This window comes from Giraffa tippelskirchi, chromosome 2 (assembly GCF_054371585.1).
Source record: "Giraffa tippelskirchi isolate mGirTip1 chromosome 2, T2T-mGirTip1v1.2.pri, whole genome shotgun sequence".
Taxonomy (NCBI): Eukaryota; Metazoa; Chordata; class Mammalia; order Artiodactyla; family Giraffidae; genus Giraffa; species Giraffa tippelskirchi.
Genome location: NC_137276.1, coordinates 20411311 through 20436273, shown reverse-complemented (window position 1 = coordinate 20436273; position 24963 = coordinate 20411311). Strand labels below are relative to the sequence as shown.

Sequence of the window (24963 nt, the reverse complement as noted above, 5' to 3'; positions counted from 1 at the left end):
TCCTGGAGGCTGGAGTTGGCAAAGGGAGATGGAAGGAGAGAAACAAGGCTGGAGGTGGGTGATGGCCAGTTGGCAAGAACAAGGATCTTGGCGTTCCACTAAGGAATCTAGATTTTTATCAGACAGTGTGTAGGTGTCACTGAAGGTTCCTGAGCAGAGCAGGTGGGCTCTGTGCTCTGATCTAAGCTTTGAAACATCACATTGAAGAGGACCTCAAGATTGGGAAACAGGATGCTACTGTAGGGCCCAGTGGCAGGGCTAAAGGGGCCTTTTAACTAATACTGTGGATGGCATCACCGACTCAATGGATATGAGTTTGAACAAACTCCGGGAGATGGTGAAGGTCAGGGAAGCCTGGCATGCTGCAGGCTACAGGGTCTCAAAGAGTCAGACACGACTTAGAGACTGAACAACAACAACAAATGGGCAGCACTGGCTACATAATTCATGGGGCCCGGTACCAAAGGTAAAGTCAGGGTTCCTTGTCGGACAATTATTAAGAATGTCAATAGAGTGACAGCAAGCATTAAAGCAAGCACTGTGCCCTTCTAAGTACGGCCTTGTGCAGCTACACAGGTCACACGCTCAGGAAGCTGGCCCTGGCCATGGGACTAGAAAGGGCAGGTGAGAAAGGAGATCTGAAAGGCAGAGTCCCAGGACTTGGTGAACTGTTGAGCATGGGAAGTGACAGACAAATCCATTGACAGATGGCCTTCCTGCACTGTTTGCCAGTCCACCCTACCACTATACCCTTGGGTTGCCCACGGTCAGCTTCTACTTATTAATAATCTAAACTTCACCCCCAACTCTTCCTCTTGCTACACACCCAGACTTGTTCCTGCAGGGTCCCTATCTAAAGGTATCACCATTCACTCAGTCACCTTCTACCCCTCTCTGCCTCATCCCAGCCCTTCCAGCAATTTACTTCCTAACTGTCTCTCCCATCTGTGTGGCCTCTTCAATTGCTGCTATCACTGCCAAGTTCCGGCTGGGGCCTTATCAGCTCAGGCCTGGATTACCCACAAAAGCCTCCTATCTGTCTCCCTGAGTCCAGTCCGGACCCCACCCCCACCCTCAAATAAAACATCCTTCCTCCACAGGACAACCTAAATGAGGTCCCCAAATGCTCACCTGACCAGGTCCCTGAGTAACATCCTCATATGGGGCTGCTCCAGCCAAAGGCTAAGATCAAAGGCCTTACACGACACACAAGTCCTTCTGTCACCTGACCTGCTTCATCTTCTAATAAATATCAGAAATGCCTTAGTCTCCCACATACCGCCAGCACACACCATGCTGGGTTCTTATTGGGTTTTTTTTTTTTTTCCTTTACCTTCCCTGGTGGCTCAGATGCTAAAGAGTGTGCCTTCAGTGAGAGAGACCTGGGTTTGATTCCTGGGTCGGGAAGATTCCCTGGAGGAAGGAATGGTTATCTACTCCAGTATTCTTGCCTGGAGAATCCCATGGACAGAGGAGCCTGGTGGGCTACAGTCCATGCGGTCGCAAAGAGTCAGACACAACTGAGCGACTAACACTAAGCACTAAGCAATTATACAAGCGGTTACCTCTGCCTGGAACACTTTCTACTCTCTCCCTCCACAGCCTGGCTCTCCTCGATTCATTCTTGCAAGCTCACCTCAGCTCTCCTCTGCTCTAGGTGGCCTTCTCCAGAGCTCCATCCTACCCCACCTCCCACACATGGATGCTCTGTCACACTGACTATAGGTCTGTGGCTGGGCTGAGCCTCTTCTCTGAGCTGGGAGCAGTTGGAGCACTTCTGATCACATTAGTGTCCAGCGACCAGTACAGAGCCTGGCCACGTGGGTGCTCCATACATGTGTGGTTGTAGGTTGAAATGTCTGGAGGTAGATGGTTCTGGTGACACTAGAGGAAGGGCAGATTGCAGGGAAGGCTAGCACGGATAACTGCAAAGAGAAAGAAAACCCCGCACATCTTCATTAAGACTCCACCGACAAAGCGAGGACAGTCCCTCTGACTGAAGGCAGCTGAGAGGCAAAGGCCAGCTAGCTGGTGTCTGGTGTGATTGCATTTGATTTCAGAATTCAATTTCTGCTTTCTTCTAAAAATGTCATTCCCCTTTGTAGCAAACAAGCCCCTCCCTAGTGGAGGCAGCCTATTTTCCATCAGGCAGTCCCCTCTCCCCTCAAGCCCACAATAAAATGGCTAGTCCTCAGCTTGAGGGTAGAAGCCTGTTTCTCCAAGAGTGTCTCTGCAGCTACCAGGGCACAGAGCTGCCCCTCAATAAATACTTGCTGAACGGGTGAATGTGTCCAGTTCCCCAAGACTGGGGATGGGAAGCCTAAAGCTGCTGGGGACTGGTGGGGGCAGACAGCCTGGGATTATACTTTATCCACAGATAATCCCCTAAATCCCAGAAGCCACCTGGACAGTTGGCTGGGCTGAGCTCCATCAACAGTGCATGCTGACGCTGCAGATGAGTTCACCACAGATTTTTTCCGGGTGACAGAAAATGGTTCCTCAAAAAACAACCATTCTAATTTTTTTTTCAGTGAAATTTTAATTTTTTTTTTATTGGGGGGTATAGCTGATTAACAAAGTTTCAAGTGAACAGCAAAGGAACTCAGACTTACATATACATGTATCCATTCTTTCCCAAACGCCCCCCTCCCATACAGGCTGTCACAAAAAATTAAGTAGAGTTCCAAGTGCTGTACAACAGGTCCTTACAACCATTTTAATTTTTATCTGGGAGTGTGATGAAGAAAAGGACTATCAATCCTTTGAGAGCAGAATCTATTTGGGGAGATTAATTGCTGGCTCTTCTCTTCCTATTTTTCACTTTCAGGTACTTTTATGGTGGAAAATTTCAAAATATAAAGCAAAGTAGAGAAAACAGTATAATGAACCCCCAGGTACCCATCACCAAGCTCCAATGATTACCAATACAAGACCAAACTTGAGTCATCGATAACCCAGTCCTCGAAGCAAATTCCAGCTGTCATCTCATTTCCCGCGTAAAGACTTCGTAACGCCTGAAATCTGCTTCTGATTCATCTGGGGGGATGGCCGAGGGCGCCCCTAGCTCTGCCTACCGCACTGTCAGGCACAGCCCCTAGAAGGTCCAGAACCTACGTCTATGAAACTCAAAGCCTATGGTGCGACGCTAGCTCTGCCTCCTCCGCTTCCTCCTCTTCCCGCACAGCGTGGGTCACCTCGGCCTCCTGGCATTCCTGACAACCCACCGGCAGTCCTCGGTGATGCACAAGTGAGTGTCTGCGCGCAGCGCCGCAGAGAACACAGCGAGGCGCCTTCCACTTCCTCTTTCTCTGGCTGACTAACGCTGGGCGCCTGCCCCGCGCGTCCCGCCCCTGGGGGCGTGGCCGCGGCCCGAAGGGGCGGGGAAAACCCATATTCCGCCTTATATGGGCAGCCACGTCACAGGCCGCACACCCATTCACATAAAACGCTGTGCTGCCGGTGGAATCCCCAGCTTCTGCGGCAGCGAGTGGCCGGGCTGGGCGCCGAGCGTGCGGGGCGGGAAAGAAGAGTTGAGCGTCCGCTCTGGCGCCGGGCTCGGTCGGCCGGCCGCAGCCCCGCGGGTCGTCCTCCTGGGCCTCGCCGGCGGGCACCCTGGCTGTGGGCACCTGCGGCGTGCACGGCGCGGGAACGCTGGGAGGCGGCATGAAGGTCACGTCGCTCGACGGGCGCCAGCTGCGCAAGATGCTTCGCAAGGAGGCGGCGGCGCGCTGTGTGGTGCTCGACTGCCGGCCCTACCTGGCCTTCGCCGCCTCGAGCGTCCGCGGCTCGCTGAACGTCAACCTCAACTCGGTGGTGTTGCGGCGGGCCCGCGGCGGCGCGGTGTCGGCGCGCTACGTGCTGCCCGACGAGGCGGCGCGCGCACGGCTGCTGCAGGAGGGCGGCGGCGGCGTGGCGGCCGTGGTCGTGCTGGACCAGGGCAGCCGGCACTGGCAGAAGCTGCGGGAAGAGAGCGCCGCGCGCGTCGTGCTCACCTCGCTGCTCGCCTGCCTGCCCGCCGGCCCGCGGGTCTACTTCCTCAAAGGTGAGCTGCGTCGGAGCCGCCGGTCCTCTGTCACCCTCCCCCCGCCCCCGCGCCAGGACGGCCCCGGGCTCTGGGGTCCCCTGCTGGCGCCGGCGCCTTCCTCGATCCTGGCGCCGGGGAAGTTCTGCACCCTGGGGCTTGACGTGCGCCGGGAAGGCCACGGCCGGTGTCAGCCCTCGCAACTTCTCCGTCCCCACCTGCGTTCCTCGAAAGCGTTTGACGGCCTGGCTGCCCAGGGGGGTGGGGTTGTTGGACGCTGCTGGGGGCGCTGCTTCTTAGCAGTTGGGGAGCGCCCAGCACGAGCCGGGTTTCCTGGCGCCGGCTTCACGTCCTTCGTTGGGGCCGACGCTCTGGAGCCTTTCTGATGGACAGATCTGAAGGGATCCGCGGGTCGCGACCAACCCCCAGGAGCGTGGCGCCGCGGTGTCCCCTTTCCTCCCGCCTGGACAATTAACGTATGTTAGGCTGTGTCTTCATCTATCGGCTTGCCTTTTTGACCCTGGCGAGTTCCTCCCCCCTCTTCCTTTTCATTTCATTTTATTGCTTTTTATTGTTCCTCGGCTTCCCCTTCTCCCCTCCCAGGCCTTTCTAGCTCCATTTGGAGCTGACAGTCTTTAGTCTTCCCATTCTTTTTCACCTCCTCTCTCCCACCCCGGGATCATCCCCTTGGACTGGTCATGGGCCAGAGCTGGGGCACCTAACGCGGTCTCCCGGGGGCGGGCGGCAGGCTGGCCGGCGAGCCACGACCTAGGAGAGGGGCCACAGGGTGCTTGTGAAGGGGACTGCGGCGCATTTGGTTTGAGACCCTCCAATAGCTGCTTCACCAGTCTGCACATTACACCTGCTGGGGGAGATGACTTTGGTGGTGGGTGGGTGATTTACTGTCAAATTCCAGAGTATTGATTTCTGGATCACTTCCTGTGATTGCTGCCGCCTTTTATTTGAGTCCGGTTTAACCTCAAGTGTATGGAAGGCTTAGCCTGTAGGGAAGAGACGACGAGGACTCAGCCCAGCCAGCTCTGGGAGGTCGCCATGAGATGTAACATAGCTGGGATTCAGAACTCAGGTGCGGTGAGCTGAGAGCGTGAGGGCGCTGTTTTAGAGCCGTGCAACGTGTGGAGTTTTACATCTTCCAGGCTGAGAGATTCCAGAGGTACAGGGGCAACTCCCACCTCGATTAGCACCTCTTGCAGGCTGTCTGTCCCCAGTTGATTCCTGTTAGGGAAACACCAGAGGCAGATCTTTCTCTTGCGCCCAGCCTCAGCCCCCGGGAGATGGAGAGTGCCCTCTAAACTCTGCAGAGCTTTCACATAGGGCCCCTGATTTCTTTGTCTTCCTGATACCCTTTTTGGTCTCCTCTTCTTAGCCATGAGTACAGGAAAAGCTTCTGCCTCTCCAGCAGCATGAAAGATACCTTCCAGGAAACCCCTTCTGGTCCTACCTCTGTTCTCCAGCCCTCTCCAAGGGGCCATGCAAGCCATTTGAAAGTTATTGCCACAGGAAGTAGGCAGCTCTGTAGACTCACATCTCAAGTAAAAATGTTTTTTAAAAATTTTTTTAGTGAAAGTAACATGCTGTACGATGAAAAGTGGATCTTCTGCACACCCTAGAACCCAGTTCCACTCCCCAGAGGCAACAGTCAACTATTTTTTGTTCATCTTTAGATAAATTAATTTTCCATGAGTATCTTTTAAAAATAGAATGATTTTGTTTATTTCCTGTTCCTGCCTCTTTCACCTAACTAGATCTTGAGAGACTTGTCCATATCAGAGCATACATGTCCTATTCACTTTTTAAACTCCTCCCCTGATGATAGCCAGTAAGTAGATTGTTTCATGCCTTAGTATTTGAAGCTGTGTAGGAGAGTATATCACTGTCCAAATGCTTTTGTGTGTGCACTATCTTTTGGTAAAATTATGAGAATCGTCAGGTCACAGTTTATGTCTGTTTTAAATTTCAGAAGAAATTGCTTGATACTTAGCCTTACAACAATGCTGAACTTTTAAGTTGTTGCCAAAGAAAGTAATTTCTTCACCTAACTCATGTCCAGATAGGAGCTCAGGTTTTTGATCTAGTGGCATCTCAGATCGTGGGGGCAATGCCTTGTACACTTCTGTCAGTGCCTTCTGCACACACACACACAAAACCCACTAAAATGAATTGACCAAATGACATTGTCAGTGTGTATTTATAGTGTCCGTCCTCCTTCTCTGCTCAACTCCCCTGGTATTGCGGTGGTGATCAAAAACAGAACCACTCTGAAGACAACTGAAGCAGCCAAGAGTTGCTAGAGCTCTTGCATCTCAAGTGAGGCACCAGAGAGGAATGCTCCATCTCTCCACCCCTCTGATGCAAGTGGGTGAAAGACAGAGACCATCTAATCTGGAGGACTCCTGACCCCAACTTGAAGAGGCAGGACCCTGTTTATCTGTCCCTCGTCTCGCACTGAGACTCTTTGCCTGCCATATTTTGTCAACAGGCAGGCAGGACCCAGCCCACACCCGCACCTACTGTCTGTCCTCCTAACAGCCAGCTCTTTTAAATGCTCTGTTTAAAGCCAAGAGATGGGGTGACCTGAAGACTTTTCTTTCCCAAGCTTCATTCTGAAGTTTGAGAGGGCCTGGGCCACTTGACTTCAGATTCCTGTCCCTATCACTCATTGTGTCTCCTAGAAACGAAAACGTTGAGTTGAGGCGCAGGAAGTCCTTTGCTTACTAGGGACACCTCTTTGGAGGAAGCTGAGGGTCCATGCAAGTGTGGGTTTTTTCTGCCTCCTAGGAGTGCAGGGGGCGGAGGCAGAGGTGGTGAGGGAGGGGAAGCTAAGCCACAGATACCTGCAAACTTTCCACCTCTGCCCCACTCCGGCATGGCCTGTCATCATGACCAGGAAATTGGTCATTGTGGAGGTCCAGAAGCTCATCTGGGGAGGCTCGGGTGGCTATTTGTTGAAGTGACCACAGGGGAGATTTGGGTGTGCTTGGTGGGGGCAGGGGCAGTTCCAGCACGCTGAGGGGAAGCAGTAATGGCAAGATGACTCATTCTAGGAATTGGCCGCAGCTTCTGAAAGAGAATGGTAATCCATTAACCATTTGCCTATGGCAGGGGTTTAAAAAAGCCACCATGTGCTCCACTGTGGGGCTATCATAGCACCAAAAGACAGAAGGAGAAAAGGGGGGCCGTTGGGAAAAAAAAGTGCATGGTCTCAGAATGCTTCTTTAACTGATGATTGAGGGAATTCCTTGGCAGTCTAGTGGTTAGGACTGGGCACTTTCACTGCCAGGGCCCAGGTTCAATCCCTGGTCTGGGAACTTAAGATCCTGCAAGTCACAGAGTGTGGCCAAAAAAAATAATAATAATGATAATGTTTTGACCCCAATTCTCTGGAAAAAGAAACAGGTTTTCTGGAGTCTCTAGGAAATGCCTTAGGTCCCTTTGGAGTGAAGGCAGAGGGTTTCCCCACACAAGGCTGGCCTGTTCACCCAGCAGCACTTGGCATTCTCAGGCTTCAGGGCCAATTTTTCTGCTTGGTTCTTCCCCACTTCCTGTACAGGCCCAAGAATTTACGTACTCAAGTTTCTCTGATTTGGTCAGAGTAGTTCTTACCTTAAGTGATCCAACTGGAGAAGTTTAAATGTAGTTAGGAGTTTTATAGAATCACACCTGTGGGTAGTTGACTTATCAGTTTGAGGGTGTGTATGCACACACAAGGGCATGTGTAGCTGGGGGGAAAGTTCAGGAGGGGAGGGTAATAAGGAGATAAAGGGAGGGTAGGTGGCCATCAAGGGGAAAGCAGAGGGGGTGGGGGGTGGGGTGGAGATAAGAATTAAGTTCAGAAGGCCTCATTCCTCTAGTTTGGTTTAGAAGGTAATTAACTAGATTGATTACACTGGACCTGTGGAGAGGACTGTCAGCAGTGTTCTTAGCACCTTGGGAAGGAGAAAGGGCAGGGCCGTTTTATGGCCCTGAGGTTAAAACCTCATGTAAGCCCCCATTCCCTTATAGAGGGGGTTTCATCTATAATCCTGTTCAGAGCCGATTAGCTAGGAATGAAACAGACCAGTTTAGGAGCTTCTTTCACAAATTAATGAAATTCTGCATAATCACACCTGAATTTTAGATAAATGTGAGAAAATGGCTTTTGTTATCTGGAGGGGTTTGGTTAATATTTGCCAGATGTCAGATATATTTCCTTTCACAGTTTAAGCTTCTTCTGATAGACATAAAAAGTTAATCATTGCCTTTGAACTGTAGCTTTTTAGGGGAGAAAGAGAGTGTGTGTTTGTCTGTGGAGCCCCTTTCTATTCTAAAACTATTACTTGTTTTGGCTCAGTTTTTTTATAAGACCAGAATGTATAGTAACTTAATACCTTTTTTTCAGTATTCCACTTTCAGGGTATTGGTAAATTCGAGGCATTTTCTGACAGACTGAAAAAAAAATCAGTGCTTATATCTCTCTTGCTTTTTTATTTTTGTCTTTTAGGGGGATATGAGACTTTCTACTCAGAATATCCTGAGTGTTGCGTGGATGTAAAACCCATTTCACAAGAGAAGGTTGAAACGGAGAGAGCCCTCATCAGTCAGCGTGGGAAATCAGTGCTCAGCATCAGCTGCAGGCCGGCCTATGACCAGGTATGTGGTGTAGAAGTGCCATCGGGCCCCTGGCTCTGTTCCTTGCACGGCACCCTGGCCCTCCCTCTTCCTGATCACTAACATTGGTTGGTTCTTTTGCGGATCAGGGAGCTGGCAGAGGCCTCTAGCTGTAGAGAACCTCTGTTGCTTGCCAACTCGAGTTTCCATCCAAGAGTACATGGGCTTCCTTCCAGCAAATAAGCTGTCAAGAGCAAACATGCTTCAGGATGCTCGGTGGCTTCTGGAGAAAAGGGGAAATGAAAGATAAACTATTGTTAGCGGGCCTGGAAGGTGCAGAGAAGCGTCGAAATAGCAGTTTAGGTTTCCCTGAAGACGTTTTCAAGAGCTGACATTCAGGCTTCCTGTGTTGGTCTTCTGTGTAATTGTTCATGCTCTGCAGTTTCTGCAAACCAACCCGGTACCTGTAAAGGCGTGTCTTGGTGTTTTTAACTGAAGGAGGAAGACTGGGGGAGGGTTGCGGAGAAACTACTGTTTGGATGGCTATGCAGCCTCCTTTAGGGGTTTCTGATGCTTATAATTCCATAAATTCTGAAACCAGAGATCAAGAGACACTAGAGGATTTCATGTGTCTACAAACATGTGGGTTTTTTCCCTTCCTAGAATTGTACTTTCTGGCAACCCACTAAAGGCAAAAAAGAGTGGACAGCCCCCATAGCCAGGGGGTTACCTATGATGCAGGAGGATGGGGGGGGCGCGGAAAGCAAGCAAGGACCCAGATGTGCAGAGACCAGAGATCAAAACCCACTTTCCCATTTTACAGAGGGAAAAACTGTCACAGCTGGTAGGTGATTGAATTTTGCCAAGAATCCTACAGCTTGGTTCATGGCAGCACTAAGCTCAGAACTACCTTCTCTTCATCCCTTGCTCTGGTCCTTTTCAGGACCCTGTTCTGTTTGCCACTTGCCTTCTCTTGGAAGAGGGTCATTCTAGTAGGTACCTGACTTGGTAGGAGGAAGTTTTTAGGTTCTTCGCACAAAATAAGAACATATCCAAATCACAAGAAGGAAGGCTTCTAGATGCTGCTGCCTAAGATGCCAGCTGCCTGCCATGAGCAGAGCTCTGCCCCTGGGGATAGACTTCCAAGTTCACCCAGGTGGCTTTTCCTTGAATGGAATCTTCGGTCAGGAAACCTATTTGCTTGGCCGAGGTGCCAAGGTCATTATTTTGTTTGTTTTCCTTTGTTAACATTACAGAGTATGATGAACCCTGGGCTTTCAAGCCGTGGGCATCCGGCTTAGCTGGATTTTCATTTGCGTTTGTTTGTTTGGGTGGTGTTTTCCCCCCTCCCTTTCTCAGAAAGTGAAAGAGAAACGAGAATTTGCAGGATGTTGTGAAAGCATAGCGGCCCTTTGGCCAAGCAAGGACTGGGGGAGGCCCTGAAGTGTCTCCAAGACTCATCTGGGGAAGCCCCTAGTGTTACTTCTTAGAAGCGCTTCTGCCTTGAGAAAAGCTGGGCAAGGTTGTGTTAACCTTTGAGGTTTCTGAAGGCCTTTGGTTTCTTCCTCTTGAGTCTAAGAAGAAGATTCAAAAAAGGAAAGAAACATGGTTTCAGGGGTGTTGGTTGGGCTAAGCTCCAGGAGAAACTGAGCAGGATCCCAGGTCTGGTGTGGCAGCATTTTCCAATCTCTAAAGAGAGGGAGACATCTATGTAGTTACATCTTAAGTGTTAAGCCCAGGGGCCAGCTAACAAAAGTACTGGTTGTTACTATTACTACCTTTTGTAAAATCTCTTTAAGTTTCTTTCAAGTGGTCAAACTGGCCTTTTCCTTAAACATCTGACATCTCAGGAAAGGAAAAGCAGACACCCGTGTGAGGTATTCTGAGAATTGCCTTCTTCTGCCGGCCCTCATCCCATGCCCCTCTCCCTGTCATGGGTCTGGCAGAGAGTTTCCATTCCACTAAAATTCCAGGACAGGAAATGGAAACACAGGAAACGGATGGATGATATGAGAAAGGCTGCCAAAGACACAGCCACTGTCATTCCAGCTCAATGTTTTTCCCTGTAAATCTCCAAGGGCTCCCATTGTTCCAACTATGGAACGATAGCTTTTTTGGCCACCCTGGAAATGCTGAGACTGCCAGAGTTTGATTAGCCAGCAGTTCTTTTTAGCTTTGCCTCAGGGTAGATGGTCTCTGGTTCTTTGGATCCTTCGTAACTAGAAACCTCAGGTAGAGGTTGTCTCCCAGAAGAGTAAGGATGTAAGCATCTCTCAGCAGAACTCAGCTCTACTAAAGATCAGGCCTGGGACTTCCCTGACGGTCCACTAGTTAAGACTCCACACCTCCACTGCAGGGGGCATGGGTTTGATCCCTGATCAGGGAACTAAGATCCTGTATCCCACATGCTGAGCAGCACAGCCAAGAAAAAAAAACAACAAAGACCAAGCCTCTGCTCATGGCTTATAATAGCTTTTCCTTATCTGAGGATTTTGGGTAGATAGTGTGGTTATTTTCACTTCTGAGAAGTATACTTTTGGGGGTGGTGGGAGGCACATTTCGTTGTTGCTGAGATCCAAATGCCTCTTAGGATCAACAGTGTCCTAGGTTTGATGAAACATATTATATCCAAGGTCAAGACTGTAAAGGAAGGGACTCACCTTGTTGGACCCTTTTCCATTTTATCTAGAAGGAAATCGAGGTTGCCCCCAAGGTTCAGGCCTTGGCATGGCACTCATGGGGCAGCTAGAACTTCAGCATGGTCTTCTCAAGTCTTCCACCACTCCACCCTGCTTCTCATCCTTGTCAGTCTAGAAGGGCTGCCGACATTTCCCGCCACCTCAATATATGTAAGGAAATGAAAATCTCAGCTGTGTGGGATTTGCCGTCCCTGAGTCCCAAGACAGTGACGTAGGGTAGAGAGTTTACCAGGACGGAGGCTCTACCCAAACTCTTGGTTAAACTGCCCTGGCTCTCAACTCTCTACCTGGAGACCAGAGAGGGAACCTCCCACCTGAAAACAAATAGATCAGGGTTGTTTTCTTTCTTCTCCCCAAAGAGCAAGCTGATCAATATTTCCTGGTTGTCCTTTGCCCCTGCTTCCAGGGGGGCCCAGTTGAAATCCTTCCATTCCTTTACCTTGGAAGTGCCTACCATGCATCCAAGTGCGAGTTCCTTGCCAACCTGCACATCACAGCCCTGCTCAATGTCTCCCGGCGGACCTCCGAGGCCTGCATGACGCACCTACACTACAAATGGATCCCCGTGGAAGACAGCCATGCAGCTGACATCAGCTCCCACTTTCAAGAAGCAATAGACTTCATCGGTAGGTGCCGCCGTCCTCAGTTATTTAGGGGGGTGGATTTTGATGTACTGATGGAGGTCACCCCATCACTGAGAAGAAAAGCATCTTGTTTATGCAACCACCACAAGTGGGAGCCAAAAAGAGATTCACCTACCAGAACGACAGAGGGGAAGATTTGAGTTGCTGTTTAATAGGAGCTTTCATTTGCAGGATAAATATATTAGTTAGTATCATCTTAAGGCAGTACTCACTGCCGCTCTGTTGTTAGTGTTTCTGGCTGGGTGGGAAGCAGAGTGCGTCCATGAGTGATGCTCCATGCCAGGGAAGCAGGGGAGGGAAAGAACCACGCAGACTCTGCTTCTGCGTAGATTGGGATATTTTTAAAAGCAAACAGAAGGATCGAGAGAGCATTACTTAATGCACTGAACCCTCGGGGCCCCAGCAGCTTTCCACGGTTTTTGGCAAACTGCTTTGGGGGCAATTTGTTTTGCATTTTCAGCTCATTTTGGATTAATGGTAACACTCGACTCAAGCTCCATGCTTTATGCATAGAGAAGTTGGTATCTTTTGCATCCTTTGTATGTTCCGTAAGGCAGTTATCACTTACTCCATTGTGTAGGCCTGGGAACCTCTGGTCCCTCTGCCTTGAGAGGGCTTTTGGGCCTTGGGATTTCAGCTCCTCAGAGCGGACTGGACTGCTCTTTTGTTTGACATCTTTTTCTCCCATCCATTGCCCTTGGGGACTAGGCTGGGCACCGCTCCCCACTCTTGTGGACTTGCTTCCCTTTCCAGAGTCCTCTTTCCCCTTTAACGTGCACAGCTGTTGAAGCTGAGCAGCGGTCTTCCTGCTTCTGGCTCTGAGGGATGTTGGAGAGGAAAGGCTGGTGTTGAGGGTAGCAGTGATTTCTTAGTGCAGGGAGCCATTAAAGGGCCCCCCTCTTCTGCCACATGGTGGGCCCTCTGCTCGTCACACACAATTTCTACTCCATGAAAACCCACCAAGAAACTCACTGCAAGCAAAAGGCTGAGCCTGCCCTCCCTGGCCCCTGAGCCTCTGGGCTGAGACAGTTCCTCTGGAGCCTCCAAGGGGCAGCTGAAACGATAGGCTCAGGGTGGGAAATCCTTGACTTGTTCTCCCTGTCCCTGGGAATGCCTTGCCCTTCTCAGCCTGTTATTTAATTACCTAGATAGCTTCTCAGTGAGGTCATGAAACAGCCCCCATCACTTCTCAGCAGCCTCCCTCCCCATCCGGTGCATGCATTGTGTCTGTTGTGTACACAACCACACAAACCCACAGCATTCTGAAGGCACACGGACTGCTTTTCCCCATACCCCACCCCCTGCTGAAGGAGGGAGGGACTGAGGCCAAACCACGCTTGCACTGACCCCTTCCAAGGGCCACGTGGAAGGCAAGCCCCGAGGGGTGGAATGGAATCCAGGAGCAATGTACTGTAGGCTCCTTGGTTTCTGGGATTTGGCTCTGGGCCAACTAAAAGCTGGATGACAAGGAGGCCAGTGGAGGAGCAGAAGAAAATTGTGGAGTCACGACCCTGTAATCCTAGGAACTTGGAGTCCCCTTTGAACTAATTTACAAGAACTTTTTTTTTTTCTTTTGAATCAGAGACTGTATTGGGGGCACCTCTAAGGAGCTATCCTGGGGCATCCTTTGAGATTTTTATTCTGGAAACTCAAGAGATCCTTCCTGACTGCTCAGAAACCTGATCTTTTAGATCTTAGAGATGTATCTGCAAACTTTTTAAACATGAGGCAGGAGGTGGATAAGGGGGCTGACTTTTTATTTGCCTTTCAAAATCTTAAATGTTTTTGCATTCGGTAGCCTGACATAGTGCCAGGTATGTCTAACTTCCTGTGATGTAATTGTTTCCTCACTAGCAAAAGAGGGAATTGGAAAGACTCTCTTTTGTGGTTTTAATTTGATGTGTATATGTTTAACATTTTACCCCTGCCCATTTTTAACAGTTAGAGCTCTTTTTGGGGTAGGAGTAGAACAGAAAAGGAGGGCACCCTCCGCTTTGTCATACTGAGCTAAACCATGCTAACTGATGGTGGTAGTTTTATAGCAGCAACTCCCATTGTTGTGCAAGATGGAGTTTGCCAAAGCCATTTATATCCTCCATCTCCTAAGCGTCACTTAGCCAAGGCTATAATTAGCGGCTGCGCACTATTTATTGTATGTTTCATTGGTGGGAACCCTGGGGGCTGAGCCAAGCATCCCGCCCTGGCACAGCCAAACAAGGTGCCCGGGGAGGCTGGAAGGCCTCTCCCAGGATGAGGACTAGGTCATCACCATTAGAATCAGACTCAGAGAGACAGGAATTGCTTTTCCAAGTCAATCTTTGAGCCTCTCAGAAAAATGTGAATGTGCAATAAAAACTTGCATGCAGTTTGAAAGATTTTCCCAAAGCCTTCTTGAAACCCATTTGTGGAACCCAAGTTAAGATGGCATCCCCAGGAAGGGGTTACTCCAGGTCTAGAGCCTCTCTAGTGGCAGAACCTGTGCAAGTACCCTGACAAACTAAGGTTTGTGAAGGTCCTACAGAGGGATGGACATCAGTGGGACTCCAAGGTCTATCCTCTAATGAGGATTAAAGACTGGCAGAAGCCTAGTGTGGGACCACTGCTGTTGAGCAGACGTGATGAGACTTGATAACTGGTCACTTTTTTTTAAACCCAATTGCCTTTGAGTCCCCATCCCAACTCAGTCCCACTGTCTCTTCTTTCTTCCAGACTGTGTCAGGGAAAAGGGAGGCAAGGTCCTGGTTCACTGTGAGGCTGGGATCTCCCGCTCGCCCACCATCTGCATGGCTTACCTCATGAAGACCAAGCAGTTCCACCTGAAGGATGCCTTTGATTACATCAAACAGAGGAGGAGTGTGGTCTCGCCCAACTTTGGCTTCCTGGGCCAGCTCCTACAGTATGAGTCCGAGATCCTGCCTTCCATGCCCACCCCCCAGGCTCCCTCCTGCCAAGGAGAGGTAGCCGGCCCTTCGTTCCTCGCCCACTTGCAGACACTGAGCCCTGAAGTGCAGGCTTCCTACTGCACGTTCCCTACCTCGGTGCTGGCCCCGGTGCCCACCCACTCGACAGCCTCAGAGCTCAGCCGGAGCCCCCTGGCCACAGCCACATCCTGCTAAACCTGAGCTGGGGGAACCAGCCCAGCCCCAAGACCAACTGTGATTTTGTATTTTGACTCGTGGACATTTCATACCTGTGCAATACTGAAGACCTCACCCTGTCCTGCTGTCCTGGTGGGACAGCAAAGGGGTCACTAGGTTTGCAGACAAACTTCAGACTGACCTCGGGACTGAAGGAAGGCCAAGCCATTTTGAGAGCACAGTGCGTGCTGACTACTGTACTTCCAGACCCCTGCCCTCAGGACTGCCAGTCTTTGCACCTCAAAATTGGCCTTTTCATTTCAAGCATAAGGCAATAAATACCTGCAGCAACATGGGAGAAAGCAGTTGCTAGACCAGGAGAAAAGGCAGTCATGAAGCCAATTCATTTTGAAGGAAGCACAATTTCCACCTTTTGTTTTTTTTAATTTTGGCAGTCTCTATTCTGTCTCTGTTGCTTCAGGGCATAAGCTGATCACCACCTAGTCAGGAAAGTAACCCTGCAGGGTTTTAGGGACATGATGTATATGCCGATTTGAACCCTCAGATGCTTTTGAGACGCCATCTTGGATCAGGTGGAGTCAGTTGGGTGAAGTAGTGAGATGGGAACACTTCGGTTTCCTTCTCACTGTGGGTTCTTCCCTGACTTTGGACTTGGGCATGATTCTTATTCATACTTGAACCTTGCTTGTTGCACCTCTCCTCAAAGCAACTCTTGTGTCATTTGAAAAGAGTTCTTTAGACCATAGACCAAAAATCACCCATTTGAGGTAGTGGCAGTGGGTGCTATGAGAGAGAAAGGGTACCCACTTCCTGGGTCAGTGGCATTGAAACGGTCGTCACCCCAGCTTGCTGTCTTTATATGTGCTTGTCTCACCTCTGGTGACACTTGTGTTCTTCCCTACCCCTGGGGGTTGTCTTCAAGCTGTTGACTTCTGGGATTTGCAGATTTCTCAATGTGGTACTATTTTTTTGTCTGTAGGTTATTTCTCCAGGGGAAAAGGCAATAATTTCCTAAAATCCATATGAATGTGAAGAAAAGCAGTATGTTACTGGTCTTCGTTGTCGTTTTTTTTTTATAGTGCAAAATAAAAATAGTAAAAAGAACAAAAGTGCTTCTTCATGTTGATGAGTTCAGGCAGGGATCCATTGAGGTGGGGACCCAGCCTACTTTTCTGGGCTCTATCCAAATGAACTCTTAAGGTGATGGTGGTGAGTGTGCAGTTGCAGGCATGAGGCTGTTTGTCTACTCAATGCTTTCCAGTTGGGAGGCTTCCCTAAGCTCACTCGCAAGAGAATTCCTTAGACCCAGGCCACGTGGAGAGGTGGTCAGAGCATCTATCCACCTTGAGCTCTTCACTGCCTTAAGCCCCAGGTAAAGAGTTCAGCTTGAATCTCAGCTTCTTCATCCATGAAATGAGTGAACTAAGCTAGATGATCCCCAAAGTTCCTCAGAACTTGAGACCCTTGATTGCAGCAAACCTGAGTGGCAAGCTTGTGGTCAGCCTTCTCCTAGGTACCTGTGTATGGCAGACTCTCAGAAAAGTATGGAAAAATGACCGAGGGACAAATGAGCGAATGAAGTGAAGGTTTGCTTTAAATGCTTGTTCTCCTTTTTTACCGTTGGGATTAATTCTTACAGATAATTCCCTGAGGAGTTCCTAGGTAAATCCTTCCATGAGTGGGTTTAAATCCAAGGCTGAATCAGCTTGCCTTCTGAGTAATGTCCTCTGTGTGGTGGAGGAGGGAAGGGGCAGTGTTTGCTTATCCCCATGGCTTATGCCTCTGCTCCAGCCTACTCTTGGGGACTGTTTCGTAATCATGAGGAACAGGAAACTGACTGGGATTGATACCACACATTCCCGACATGGATTCTAATCCATACTCCTTGACTAGGGGGTGTCCAAAAAGGCCTCCAGCTCCTCCAGCAGGTGCCATGTCAGCAAATAGCAAGATGGCGCCTGAGCCAAGGGTAGCCCAGCTCTTTCTAAATGTCTCACCTCAAAAGCTTTGCTTGAGGCCTTGCTCCCTACAAAACTTTCCTTCCCCACAGATTCCTTGGAAAGACCTCAGGTAAGAATGTCACCCCTACTGGGGAAGCTGCTTTACCTTCAGCATTTACATAATCCAACCAGGGCTTTCAGGGGAAGCAACGCAGGGAAGAGCACTGCACAGGAGGGAAATCCTGGGTTCTAGCCCTCACCCTGCCCTGAGTCGAGTGCTTTAGAGCTAATCTATAATATTGCTGGACCAAACTTTAGGGCTTGGTCCACCTGAGGTCTCTCCCAGCTTTTGTATCTCTGAGCCTCCGTTCAGCCCTGGAATGTGTCCCATTGTGCAGGTCTGTCCAGGTGCTGAGTGGCTGGAGGGGCCTCAGGCCGGGAGAGGCAGGGAGGGGGAAGCTGAGTGCAGGCTGGGGTGATACGCTAAGCCACGTCCCACTTGCTGACATTTGCTTTATTGCATTAAGGTCTTTCTCTGAAGGGTGAGTAAGTCCTCTAAATCAGGCATATGAGGATTGCTCATAAGCCCGTGAGTCACTGGCGGGTAAGCCAAGTGAAGCCCCACAGCTGGGGATGGCTCTGTAACTCTCACTCCCTTAACAGTCTCCTTATTAATTACCCTTCCATTTTTGCCAAAGCCAACTCTACATGGGCTTCGGTGCCAGATGTGGAATTAAAGCTGGTGTGGTCCAGTTCCTTCATCCCCAGGTTTTGAAGCAACACCTTTGCTGGTCTGCAGCAGTGCTCCAGGAGGAGATGTGTCTGGGAGAATAGAAAGGTTCATTCTCTAAGCTGTTTCCCAGCTGACTCTGTGGGTGAGTCCCTCAGGTCTAACCTGGCTTCTGAGCCCAGTCTGACCTAGGGGCAGGAAGTGTAAGAGCAGCTCACACCAGTGTGCTTACCGGAGCCTCGGGTACCCATGGCACTCCTTCGTGTGAGGACCCAAGGAAAAAGCACCCCAGATCTCAGCACCCTGGAAGCCTCATCTCACTGAGTTGTTGATGGTTTATCTTCCCAACCCCATAAAGTTGGTGACCACCCCTGTTTCCCTCTTTGCTCAGGCCACCAGGCTGTTCAGAACCAAATTCTTAGCCTACCTCTGGCAATATTATAGGACTTTATGGCATATGTTTTGAGTATTGACTCCCCCTGGTGTCCATTAAAATTTTCCAACTGTATTTTTCTTTGCTTCCGTTGCCCCAGTGACTTTAAAAAAAGAACAACCCTTGAGTAATGACTATTAAACATACCACAATGCATTTATGGAATGAGGTGATATATAAATACACATGGAGAGAAGGCTATACATCCTCCAATGTTGCTACTCTCCATCTCTCTCTGAAGGATTTATCCATGGGGCTGCATAAATCTTTACCTTCTCAGTAAGTCTGACCAAGTTCTGTATTCTTTTTGGAATAAATCTTGTCCAGAACCCAAACCCCATGACAAGGGCCTGGGTCCAGGTCTTGTCTTAGAATCTCAGGCACTGCCCCATACTTTCAACACTGAATGCTGATGCTGGTGACCTTCTATGGGGTGGGGGCGGAGCCCTGGCCCTGAGGGACAGGTTGCTCAAAGCCACAGTGCAGATGCTTCTGACCCCCACACACTGCCCGTGATGGATGTGACTCTGTGCCTAGATAACTATCATCCCTGTGTCCATTTCACACTGAACGCCTGCTAGAACCTGGGATTCAGTGGGGAATGAGGGCTTCGTAAGTACTGAGGACTGTTCACTGGGCATCCTGTGCCAGAGTGGAGCTGGCCTCTCAAGGTGTGCTCATGTCCCCAGCCCCACACAGCCCCCTTCCCAGCTCCCCTCGTCTTGGCTCCAGCTCCATCCTCTCCCCTCTCCCCAGCATGCAGAGCTCCTGGATATGCCAGCCTATGGACACATGGCTGTGTTTACCTGTGCTTACCATCTGACCCCTGCCTTGGCTCATCCCTTAGGTTCTCTTGCATCATTTACTGCCTTGTTCTGAACACTGTATTAATCTTGCTCCCACCTCCACACCCACCATAGTCCAAAAAAGTAGCAAGTTCTTATTGAGCCCCGGTCCTTTCTCAGTCATTTGGCTAATATCAAAAGTGTATATTAAGCACTATTGACTATATGCCACACTCTATAAAGAATCCACCTGCAATGCAGGAGACCACCTGCAATTCAGGAAATGCGAGTTTGATCCCTGGGTTGGGAAGATCCCCTGGAGAAGGGAAAGGCTACCTACTCCAGTATTCTGGCCTGGAGAATGCCATGGATTCTATAGTCCCTGGGGTCACAAAGAGTCGGACATGACTGAGCAACTTTCAGTATTCTTGCCTGGGAAATCCCATGGACAGGGGAGCCTGGTGGCCTACAGTCCATAGACTTGCAAGAGTTGGACATGATTTAGCGACTAAACCACCGTCATATGCCACAAGTCAAGTTAGGCATGCACATAGGCCTTATCTCTTTAATACTCATCAAAACTCTGTACAATTGCTTTTATTTAAAAAAAAAAAAAAAAGATTATTTTCACATGGACCATTTTAAAAGTCTTTATTGAATTTGTTTCAGTATTGCTTCTGTTTTATGTTTTGGTGTTTTGGCTATGAGTCATGTGGGATCTTAGCTCTCTGACCAGGGATCAGACCCACACCCCCTACATTGAAAAGCAAAGTCTTAACCACTGGACCACCAGGCAAGTCCCTGTACAAATGCTTTTATTGTCTCTATTTCTAGATCCATAAACTGAACCTTAGAGATACTAGGTAACCTGCCCTAGGTCCCATAGCTAGTAAATGGCAGAGCCCAGGATGAAGCTATTTCATTGATCTTGTACCCCTCTCACCACCTGCGGTATACAGTAGGTGCTTTTGTCCATTGGACTTTTGTGTCCAAGGAAGAAAGTCTCCTTAGGCCACATTAAAAAAAAAAAAAAGACATTTTATATATAGATACAAATGGCATTTAATGCCCAGCTGCACTCTACTCCGACCACAATGGTTTTATGACAGTCCTTTAATAAGCCATGCTCCCTCCTGCCTCATTGTTCACACTGGCTCTTCTGCCTGGAACACATTTCTCCCCTAAATTCACCCTTCAATTAAATAACTCCTACTTGTCCTTCACTTCTCAGCTCAAACTTCACCTCTCCAGGCGAGATTTCTCAGACTTCCAAACTAGGTCAGACATTCCCATTCAGTCTCTCATAGCTTCCTACCTACAGCTTTTCTTCACATTTTGTCAAAGTTTAAGAAATATTCATTTATCTGTAATTATATTTTATTAATGTTTGTCTTCAGAATAGAAGCACCAGGAGAACAAAGATTATATAGAATTTCAAGAGGGATCTAGTGCAGCGCCTGATTTATAGTCGGTGTTCAGTAAGTATTGGTTGAATGAAGGAGTGAATGAGGGACAAGCTGGGAAATAAATGCTGTCAGAACCAGAAGTTGCTCTTTCCATCTCTCTCAAAGCTCAAGCTGTCCTCTGCACATAAGCTCATAAGCATGTTAACCCCAGGGGCCACTTTTGAATCCCTTACCAATCCTAAAGGAAACACATTTCCTAGATTTAATTACTGCTATCCTATTGGTCAGCGTCCATGTCACCACATCACCTCATTGGTCGCTTGTCAGTCTATGGGTGGGCTGCCCTTGGGTCAGGTGTCCACCCTGGCACCAGTCAGTTTCCTCCAAGTTCAGAGACCTGCCTACCTCAGACTCCCTGAGCAGAGTTTGTAGACAGAGCAGTTTCAGTTAGAAAGGGTGGAGATCCTGCCACACACTTGCCTAGCTTGCCACTAAAGAATTTAATTAATGCCCAAAGACTGAGTGTTGGATAAGAAGGCCTTGGAGATGACCAGATAGCCTGGGCACAGTAAAACTCAACCCTACCCCTTTTGTCCCACCTCCAGTAAGTGACCTCATATTATCAATTAGGGTACCTAAATTTAAAATCTTGGTAGTATTTATTTATAGTGGCAGGTCTGATCCCTTCCTGCCCCACACATCCACCCCCATTCGCTTATAAAGTTTATAGAAACCTAGAAGTTACTAGGTGAGAGTTTAAAATAGAACCTTGAAGCATCCCTATGCTTACATTCTGGGCTTCCCCAGCAACCAGGAATGAAAGTGCTGCTTGAGAGAAATAAACCTCCCAGACAGTGAAGCCTCAGATGTATCTCTAAGGTGGGAAGGTGAAAACAGTTGATCTCCAGCCCACGAGGAAAAGAACAGTAGACTTAAAATCAGGAAGCGTAGCTGCCAGACCCTAGGGAATCTAACAGCTTAAGACCTTTAAAATGACCTTTAAAAAAGCACTTACTTTTGGCAGGCTGTATACTGATCGTTTTGCCTATGTTCTCTCATTTAAGATCCACAGAAATCCTGCAAGAATAATATTGTTAGCCCTGTTTTACAGATAAGCAAATTGAGAGGTTACAAACTTAGCCCAAGGGTTACATAGTTAAAGCCTATGAATGTCAAAGCCAGGATACCCAACTTGCATTGGACTCCCAAGGGCATACTCTCTCCCTACACAACACTATTTTCCAGAAAAGAAAATTCAAAAGATTCTCAGTTATCTGCCTCCATGTCTATATCCCTTAAATAAGGCTATGAAATCTATTTGTTCTTCAGAACAGGGTTTCAAGTGATCTCATTGTAATAATTCCTTAACTTTACAAAGCCTTCTCTTCCAACATTAAGTTTAGATTTGGGAGCTGAATTTTCAAGTGGGACATGGACAAACTAGTGTGTTTACAGATGATGGGCAATGAAGGGGTTGGAGACTATGTTATATGAGGAGAGTTTGGAAAGGTGGAAGAGTTTGGTCTGGAGAGGAGAACCAATCAATTGTCTAACTGAAGTTATGTACAGCAGTTTCTTGGAACTCAAGGGCTGGAATTTCAAAAACCTGAGTTTGAATTCCGGCTCTGCCACTTGCTAGCTATGTGGACTGGAACAAATTACTCCATCTCCTTAAACCTCAAAGTTCTTATCCATAAAAAGAGTACTAATTGGATCTACCTTGTGGGTACAATTTTGAAGAGTAAATCTGATGAGTAATTTTCTTGTATGAGGTCAAAGACATAGTAAGTCCTCAATGAATAGTGGTCATGATGATTAATTACAATAATTACAATGGTGACCTACCCACTGGTGTGAGGGTTGAGCAAGCAGAAGTGGATTCTCTAGTGGAAAGTCTGTTGTGGGAAGGATTTAGGTCTCAGGGCCTTTGCACACCTGCCTCCCTCTGCTTCATCCCTTTCCTTCTTCACCCGGTCATTTATGGGCCTCCTTATACCTCATTTGTGACTTCACTTCCTCAAGGAAGCCTTCTCAGATTTCAGAATTCCTTATTAAATGCCCTCCTGGTACCTATACCTTCCCTTCAGAGCACTATCACGTGGAAATTAAATAACAATGCTCATAATTTTTAAAAATCAATTTTGTAGAGGTAAAACTTACATAGTATAAAATTCACCCATTTGGGTTTTGACAAATGTGTGTGTACAGTCATGTAACACTTCCATAATCAAGATATGGGACTATTTTATTCACCTCCCAAATTTCCTTGTGTTCCTTTATGTTTACTCCTCCTTCCCCGTCCCAAACTTTGGTAATTACTCATCTGTTTTCTTTCATTTCAATTGTGCCTTTTCTAGAATTTCATATAAATGGGAACATACAGTATGTAGGTTTTTGAGTCTGGATTATTTTACTAAGTATAATGCATTTAAGATTCATTCATGTGGCATGACTACTAATAATTCATCCATTTTTATTGCTGTAATAGTACTGTATCATAGTGATATGCCGACCTTCGTTTATCAATTCACCCATTGATGGACATTTGAGTTGCTTCCAGCTTTTGGCTATTACAGATAATGCTGCTATAAACATTCACAGACAGCCTTGCAGTCAAATGGTAAGTATGCTTCTAAGTTTATAAGAAACTGCCAACTATTTTTCAAATCGGTTATACCATTTTGCATTTCAAGCATTAACGATTGAGACTTCTGGTTTCTCCATATCCTAGCTCATACTGGTTTTGTCAGTTTTTTTTTTTTTCTTTTTTAAGGTTAGCCATTCTAGTGCATGTGGAGGTACCTCAGTGGAATTTTTAAATTTGCATTTTCACACTTATGATTTTGAGAATTGTCTCATGTGTTTATTGGCCATTCATATATCTTCTTTGATAAAGTATCTGTTGAAAATTTTCTTCAAATAAGCTGTTTTATTATTGTATTTTAAGAGTTTTTTTATGTAATCCATTGATCTACATGTCTATCCTTATACCAGTACCACACTATTGTGATTATTGCAGCATTGCAGTAAGTTTGAAAATCAGGAAGTCCTTCAACTCTTCATTCTTCGTGTGGCTTGAGGGATCTTAGTTCTCTGACCAGGGATTGAACTCAGGCTCTAGGCAGTGAAAGCGCAAAGTCCTAACCACTGGACAGCTAGGGAATTCTCTATTGTTCACAACACTGTTTTGTCTATTTTGGGTTCCTTGATTTTTCACTGGGATTTTTTATCAGTTTAGTATCAGTTTGTTTCTGCCACAGGATCAGCTGGAATTTTGGTAGGACTTGTATTAAATCTGTAGATTTGTTTGATAAGCTCCTTAACAATGGTAGGTCTACTGATCCATGAACACAGGTATCTTTTCATTTCTTTAGGTTTTATTTAATTTATTTCAACAATGTTTTATAGTTTTCAGTGTACAAGTCTTGCACTTCTGTTGTTAAATGTATTCCTAAGATTTTTTCAAACCATTGTAAATCAAGTTGCTTTCTTAATTTCATTACATGGATTAATTTGAGTGTTAATCAAACCTTGCATTCCTGGGATAAGCCTCACTTTATCATGATGTATATTGCTGGGTTTAATTTCCTAGTATTTCCTAGTATTTAAAGTATTTGTGTTAATGTTTATGGGAGATATTGTCTCTAGTCTCTTCCTGTCATGTATTTGTCTGATTTTGATATCAGAATAACTCTGCCCTCGTAAAAAGAAGGGGAAAGAGTTTTTTACTCTTCTAATTTATGAAAAAGATTATATAGAATTGACATTCCTTAAATGTTTGGTAGAACTTACCAGTGAAGTCACTGGGGCCTGAGGTTTTCTCTCTGTCAAGGTTTTCAGCTATAAATTCCATTTCTTTAGTAGATATAAATCTATTCCATTTATTTGTTTCTTCTTGAATGAATTTTGGTGGTTTGTATCTTTCAAATAATTTATTTTCATCAAAAGTGCTGAACTAGGTAGCATAAAGTTGCTAATAATATTTCCTTATTATCACTTTAAGATCTTACAATTTATAATAGTGTTCCCTCCCTCATTCCTGATATTAGTAATTTTTGTCTTTTCTTGCTTTTTTCTGATCAGCCTGGTTAGAAATTTACGATTTTATTTATATTTTCAAAGAACTAGCCTTTCAGTTTCATTGATTTTTCTATACTACTTGTCCATTTTCTACTTCATTGATTTCTACTCTTATCTTTATTTCTCCCTCTTCCTGTTTATTTTGCATTCAATTTACTCTTTCTAGTTCCTTAAGGTGAAAATTAATCATTGATTTTATACTTTCTTCTTTTTTTAAAAAATAAACCTTTAAAGATATGAATTTCCCTCTAAGCATCCTATACATTTTGATGTGTTTTCATTTTCATTCAGTTCAAAATATATTTTAATTTATCTTGTAATTTCCACTTTGACCTATTTATTTTCAAGATTTGGGAGATTTTCTAGATATCGTGCAGTTATTGATTTCTAGTTTAATTCTGTGGTGGTCAGGAAACATAGTTCATGTGATTTCAATTCCTCAAGTTTATTGACAGTTTGATTTTGTGGTCCCCAAATACAGTCTGTCTTGGTGAATGTTTCATGGCACGTGGAAAAACA

The 24963-nt window shown here is 47.0% G+C and overlaps 1 protein-coding gene across 1 annotated transcript in view; it reads left to right on the top strand.

The window, feature by feature from the left end:
* The first annotated feature begins 3470 nt into the window (after window positions 1-3470).
* The window catches only part of DUSP5 (dual specificity phosphatase 5), a 48563-nt gene continuing 27070 nt past the window's right edge, over window positions 3471-24963 (top strand). The window contains exons 1-6 of the mRNA XM_081541278.1: window positions 3471-4042; window positions 8523-8671; window positions 11735-11954; window positions 14682-17140; window positions 20356-20436; window positions 22853-22984. Coding sequence (XP_081397404.1) covers window positions 3664-4042; window positions 8523-8671; window positions 11735-11954; window positions 14682-15088 — 1155 coding nt within the window. The 5' untranslated portion in view covers window positions 3471-3663 and the 3' untranslated portion in view covers window positions 15089-17140; window positions 20356-20436; window positions 22853-22984. The remainder of the gene's footprint in view (window positions 4043-8522; window positions 8672-11734; window positions 11955-14681; window positions 17141-20355; window positions 20437-22852; window positions 22985-24963) is intronic.